We start from the raw sequence: 6,806 nt of genomic DNA, 5'->3' as shown, positions 1-6,806 counted from the left end.
TGATGTATCGTGGAAGACCAAAAGCAGGACAGTTATTCACATTTACAGAGAAAAATTTGGTTTGATACCTCAGACTTTAACTTGGGCTTTGAACACAGGGAGGGTCAAGCTGCCAAAGGAATGACATCATCTCCTGGAAATACCCTGTGCTTGATTTAGTCTTTGCCTACATAAGTTAGTAATAGCTTTCAAGTTATTGCATGATGGAAGAGTGTCTACACAACAATTGTCCAATTACAAATGTGTACAAATAAAAAGGAAAAAAAAACCTACAAAAATAAAGACTGTATTAATATAATATATAACACGGCTGTGCATTTGAGACAAGAAATTACGAAACACATTGTGTACTTCTGTCATTTGTCATCAAGGTCATATAAACTGTCGTACATCTGGTTACCAAAAGTTAAGTCATATTGGCATTTTCCTATAAAAGGTAGAAAGTCCTTGTATACTGCACTAAAAGGACGATTTGCAAATTTAGCTACACACCAACTTCATACACAGGTAGGTTTTGTACATTCAAATTGTGTTTATCAAATATGAAATGGTTGTTAGTAAATGTTTTCAGGCGCAGGATTAACTTTACAAACCAGGTACGCTTTTGTACATTCAAAATTGTGTTGATAAAGATGATTAATCATTATTTTCAGGTGCACCGTTAACTGTATACAGAGGTAAAGTTTTGTATAGTCAATAGTATTCAGATCAATAAAACAGTTAGTAGCTAATCATTATGTTCAGGTGCAATACCACACTGACAATGACTGCCATTCCTGTTGATCTTTCATGTCCTTGTGTAGGACCACTCCTGCGAATATCATTGGGTCACCAGTCCCAGTTTTATATCACTCAGATACATCACGACATATTACTGTGCTCATTCATAATTTCAAAGGCATGTCATCCCACTACAAGAATGCTCAAAAAATGACATAAAGACACTAGTAACTGCAAATTGCACAGTATCATCAAACTGGAGATGACAAACTCACCAATTTAGTCTCCCACATCCAAGGACATGAAACTATACCTATTGTTAGGCTTGGCATGAGTGGCAACCAATATCAGAGAGCTGTGATATCAGGTTGAAGGAAGTATATGCACCTAATATCGCAGAGCTCATATACCTCAATATACATTGATGATCATATTCATCCCATGAACAAGCTCTATATCTGGGAATACCTTGCAAAATACCAAAGTCTTGTTGCCATGAGCGTTACAGTCCATTGCCATGGTAAAGATAAGATAACATGGCTATAATATTTCCCTCTCTTTACAACTATGTGGAAGCATAATTAAACAATAAGAACACAAAAATGAAAGCAGTAACTCAGAGAGGAGGGAACCAGACTTTGACATATCATTAAATTACAGTGAAAGTTGAAAGAACATCCTTGAGCATTCACTTCAGTTAGGATCTCGGCGCAGGAGCGTGGTGACAGCTGAATTTAAGCTCATCAAAGAAAGACGGGAGGATGCAACTTCTACACTGTTGCCTTCATAATACTGTGTGAGAAATCCGATACCTCTACAGAAGCCTGTGGAGACGGTGGTAGAAATGCCAGGATGCTGGCTTCGTTACTTCTGCCATGAATTTAGTCACTATTTTCATACATGCCATCTGTACAGGCTCTCATCTTTTTCAGGGTCCTCACAGCTCAAGGTCCAGAAGATAGAAACAATTCTCGATTTCCACTGCTTGCCCCCTTTTTTTGTTGCTATTTGCTCTCACACGCTGGTCTCTTTGGGCCCGCTTGCTTTCTGGCTGGGGAATAGCGGTGGAGGTGAGGAGGAGGTGGATGATGATGATGAGGAGGAGGTGGTGGACGATGTTGCTACGGAGGAGATGCTCTGCGCCCTCAGCTTGTGCCTGCTACGGAGATTGTCAGCTGGCGAACCCTGGAAGACATTCTCGTCGTTGAACTCTTCTCTGTCGGGTGACACTGGGTACGTGACAGGTATTGAAAAGTAGTACGTTGATACACAGTTGGAGAGGTAGAAATGAGAAAGAGAAGCAAAATAAGGATAAAAAGAATGAGTCATTTCATAACACCATACCCCCCCAAAAAAATCTCTAGAATACACAATGAAAGGAAATATGCCATCCTATACAAAATATATACATTATAAAAATAGGACAACTGAAATGTCAAGATACTGGAAACACGTGAAAAATATGTGTGTTTGATACAAATAGTGCCTTAATAAACTAGAAATGTCGCTACAGCGACTGGTTATACCCCCGCCAAACAACATTTCATAAGCTTTGGTCAAAACAACATTTCATAAGCTTTGGTCAAAAAACTGAGGAAGTAGTTAAATCCGCAAGATCTTTCCTTGATCTTCTGCCATTAATATGCCGTTACCATGGCAACGTACTTTCGGGTACTGTCGAAAAATGCGTCTTGCACATCTACAACCAAAGGCACACATCTGTACCAAGTTTCATGGAAATTGGGCAAAAATTGAGGAAGTAGTTTGCAACACAAAATTCTCCATCATTTTGGCTCATAATATGTGAGCTGTTACCATGGCAACATACTTTTTGTCACTGTCAAGAAATGTGTCATGCTGACCTATATCCTAAGACAAACATTCAATATGAATTCCATGAGAATTGGAAGAACACTGATGAAGCAGTTTTGCCATGAAGCATTTTGCCCTATATTTTACCAATAACATGCTGTTACCATGGCAACGCACTTTTTGCCACTGCGGAAATATGTGTCTTGCACTGTCAAGAAATGTGTCATGCTGACCTATATCCTAAGACAAACATTCAATATGAATTCCATGAGAATTGGAAGAACACTGATGAAGCAGTTTTGCCATGAAGCATTTTGCCCTATATTTTACCAATAACATGCTGTTACCATGGCAACGCACTTTTTGCCACTGCGGAAATATGTGTCTTGCACATTAACATATTCAGATGAACATCTGTACCTAATTTTATAAAAATTGATCAAAAACTGTGGGAGGAGTTCGCGACGCAAGATTTGTACCCATTTTTGCCCATAATATGCCGTTACCATGGCAACGTACTTTTGGGTACTGTCAAAAAATACGTCTTGCACATCTACAACCCAAGGCACACATCTGTGCCAAGTTTTATGGGAATCGGTTGAAAACTGAGGAAGTAGTTCGCGACGCAAGATTTGCAACGGACCGACCGCCCGACCGACCGGCCGACCGCCCGACCGACCGCCCGCCCGACCGTCCGCTGATTCCTATATACCCCCTTCAAACTTCGTTTGGCGGGGGTATAATGAATAAAGAGAACATTTGATAGCAATACACTTGAAATAATAACCAGTTCCTACCCCTCAACTTCTTTTCCAACTATAATTTCAAGTGGTTCACTTGAATATTTCTTGCACAAACTGTCCGAGGCTAGTGGTGTATGATTACCGATTGAGAGTTCATCATAGAGAGAGCCTTTCCTCTGAGCCAGGACAAGATCTGACCTCCTAGGGTACGGTGAGTAGATCTTCATCGTCTCGTAGCATGACTCTGACCAGGCATCTGTGGCGCAGAGAGACGAAAGCATTGTGTGATGACAGGGACAGACAGAATGACCAAAAATCAGAAAGTCTTACAACATGATCGAGAGACATAAGCCAATGCACGCCATGGAATCCTTGCCAGTCTGAAACATACGTACAGTCCGACCTCTCTCATCCAGCCTCCCTTTATCTGGATTTCTCCATTATCTGACGCAATCTTGCCGTGTTTTGTATTGTTTTGTTTTTTTCAATCTCATAAATACGGGGAAAAAGGGAATTCAAACTCAAACAAAATTCCTCCACAAACACACATGAATTACATATTATTCCCGACATAATCAATATACCTTCACATCAAAGTTTCATCTAAAACAACACGCATTCAGACATTCACTACCCCCAAATTTTGCGTTGATAGCAAAGAAAGAGTTTCAGTGTCTGACACTACCTGCAATAGGTTGCATGTAGCTACCATTGGGTAGGCAGCTGCATGTATCAAACATTGAGTCTCCCGTGTCTGGCCAAATCCCTTATCCGGATGAGCACCAGTCCTGACATGTCCAGATAGGAGAGGTTGGACTGCGTGTAGACACATATTTACATATTCTCCTATTTTTAAGGGTAAGAGTCCCTATACTTTGAAAGCTTTTGAAGGAAAATAAAATGGGTCACTTTACTAGCTAATGATGACAAGAATGATAATGCCTTCGAGTCACTATTGTTGTTGTTGTCTGTTGTGTGATAGCATCATATCAATGGATTGTGAAGCTCATCAATTAGTTGCAAAAGGAGTAAAATATGTTATAATTAGAATTTTCATCAATCTCTTTCACTCCACTCCCAGCAGACATCCAAAAGTCACAAAAAGTTTCCTCTTTCCGTTAAAAAAAACAGAAGGACACATTCAGTGTACCACATGCAAAAGGAATACATTGTAGTTTGTTTTAATTTTTTAATTTTCTTTAAACAGGAAGAGTTCACAGATAGGTAGCACCTCAAACAACAATGGAATGGGTCTGATGGTCAGGGTGATGGTCACTCACCAATGTTGACCAGCTGCTGTTCAACAGCCTTCAGCCACGACTCGAGCTCCTCCTCTGTGTCTGCCTGGAATAGGTGGAGTGCGTCCGGATCACCATGGCAACCAGTTACAACGAATGAGAAGGGCTCGCTGCAAGTCGAGGATTCTGATGATCGCACTGCAGATGAGTTCTGCAAAATGATGGCATATTTTCGATATGACTGAGTAATAGCAGCCTGGTTCACTAGTCTGCTCTTTGTAAAACATTTATCTCCTCCCAGACATTTGTCTGGAAATACCAAGCTAATGTTGCTTTATAGATATTATCACTAAAGCTGTGCTCCTTTTGCAGATCAGACAGTATCATGGCATTTGTAAGGATCATTCTATTATAGCATGGTTGTAGTGACATCTCTATATCGAAAGCAATGGTTTTTGTTTGCAACTGATATCACAGCCATATTATCAAGATATTTATTTTGAAAAGCCAAGATGATAAAAACAATATGGGCTCATCCTGTAGTTTGTAGTCTATCATATGCAGAGTGGTTTTGATGATAAGGTCTTATTTACCCAGGGAAGCCTCTTCAGTGTTGTCACTGTTCTACCAGAGGGCCCTGCCATTATTATCACCCTAGCGTTGCCAGATACGTATTTATACACCTGGGTCGAGAGGGACATTGTTGGTAAAACATCTTGTCCAAGGACGCCAGCACTGGGCGGAATTCGAACTAGGGTCCTCCTACTGGGAGTCGAGAGTCTTATCCACTATGCCACAGCACCCCCACAATGGTTTTGAAAATAACCATGAGAGGGGTAGTTGGTGGAAAAAAAAAGTGTGAATGAAGGCGAGAGTACAGAGTATAGCAAGACACAGTGAGAGGTATCAAGAGGATCATACAAGGAGAAATAATGTAACAGATGAGAGTGCTATAAAATATAGTGAGAAGCAGTGAGATGAAGTAGGAGTAAATGGGATGTTACTGTTCTGAACTGGTTAAAAGATCATCCAGAATATGGCATGTATATGCCTTCCTTCATCCTGATGACAAGCAATTTGAAATGACAATCCCATCTCTATCACTCTCACTTCAACTCCTGCAACCATTCCCCCCTTATCTTCACCACCATCACATTTTTTTCTCCCTCAGATCATTCTCCTCTGTCGCATCGTTTCCTCCGATGTTATGTCTCTCCCATTTCTTTATAGACCTGTCTTACACAAGAGGTAGACAGCAAACTACGATATGGTATGTCCTGCCATGCACACCTCCTACACATACAAGGAATATTTTAACTTCCTCACTGACATAAGTACCTTAATATCTGTCTCACTTGCTCAACTGTCATTGCCAATGCTTCTTTTGCCAAACATTGACTTAAAACAATGTCTGTTGGAAATGGGTATGTAAGAGGCATTTTATTGCACGAATCTGAGGAGACATAAAACATTAGTGGCAAATTTTGCCATGAGACTTTTTATGTCTTTTCAGAATTCTAGATCTTTTCACTGATCTCCCGCATTGGTTTGCGGCAATTTATCCAAAACTGATTTTTCAATATGGTTACTTCCTCTTTTGAGGTTGTCAAAATGTCATTGTAAATTATGCAGAAATCATGATGCCTAGCAATCCGGTTGTTCTGGGTTTGATTGACACATACCTTTCTCAGCTCTACACACTTGATTGGAACACCAAGGCTGCTGTCTGTAGGGTCCTCCCAACACTCCAGCCGACACCCTCGTAACGTGCACCACACCCGACTGGACACTGGCTCGCCATGAAACTCTTCCTGCTGGCACAAATGACAATGATAACAAGAAATACAGTGGCTGACGGTAAGAGCGGACAAAAATATCAAACAACAATGGTAAGCAAATACAGCAACTATGGATGACATTCATTGATGACTAAACATAAGGGCACTACGGTGAAACAAATGAATACATATAGTTCTTGCTTGTGATTCATGCATTGGTGACAAATGAAACTAAGATCAGTGCACTTTTTATATCAACGACGTGTGCAAGGCTACATTCAGCAGTGCAGATCCATTAGATTTTGAGCGAAAAGCTTTCTCTGGAAATTGCTTTCATCAAAGATAAAGTTCATTGTTTTCTTCTTTCCAATATTTCATCCTTATACCAACACAGAGTGTCAATGTCTTGTAATGTGAACATGACATATCAGGTGTGATAGCATAACATCACATCATACTCTTTCTGGATGTAGACTTCCCAAAAGACAGGGCAGAAAGCACTGTGCCGTTAATAT

At 40.4% G+C, this 6,806-nt stretch overlaps 1 protein-coding gene across 1 annotated transcript in view; it reads right to left on the bottom strand.

Moving 5' to 3' along the window:
* Positions 1 to 1,734: 1,734 nt before the first annotated feature.
* Positions 1,735 to 6,806, bottom strand: part of LOC139717823 (rhotekin-like) — a 45,992-nt gene continuing 40,920 nt past the window's right edge. Inside the window, exons 9-12 of the mRNA XM_071629320.1 lie at positions 6,196 to 6,324; positions 4,556 to 4,724; positions 3,418 to 3,531; positions 1,735 to 1,949 (exon numbers count right to left, since the gene is read on the bottom strand). Of these exons, the coding sequence (XP_071485421.1) occupies positions 1,735 to 1,949; positions 3,418 to 3,531; positions 4,556 to 4,724; positions 6,196 to 6,324 (627 nt within the window). The remainder of the gene's footprint in view (positions 1,950 to 3,417; positions 3,532 to 4,555; positions 4,725 to 6,195; positions 6,325 to 6,806) is intronic.

The sequence above is a fragment of the Diadema antillarum genome, unplaced genomic scaffold (genome assembly GCF_040938485.1).
Source record: "Diadema antillarum isolate AM-2024a unplaced genomic scaffold, OU_Dant_1.0 scf00000083, whole genome shotgun sequence".
NCBI lineage: Eukaryota > Metazoa > Echinodermata > Echinoidea > Diadematoida > Diadematidae > Diadema > Diadema antillarum.
The sequence above is the reverse complement of the archived record's forward strand: the minus strand, read 5'-3'. Positions and strand labels throughout refer to the sequence as shown.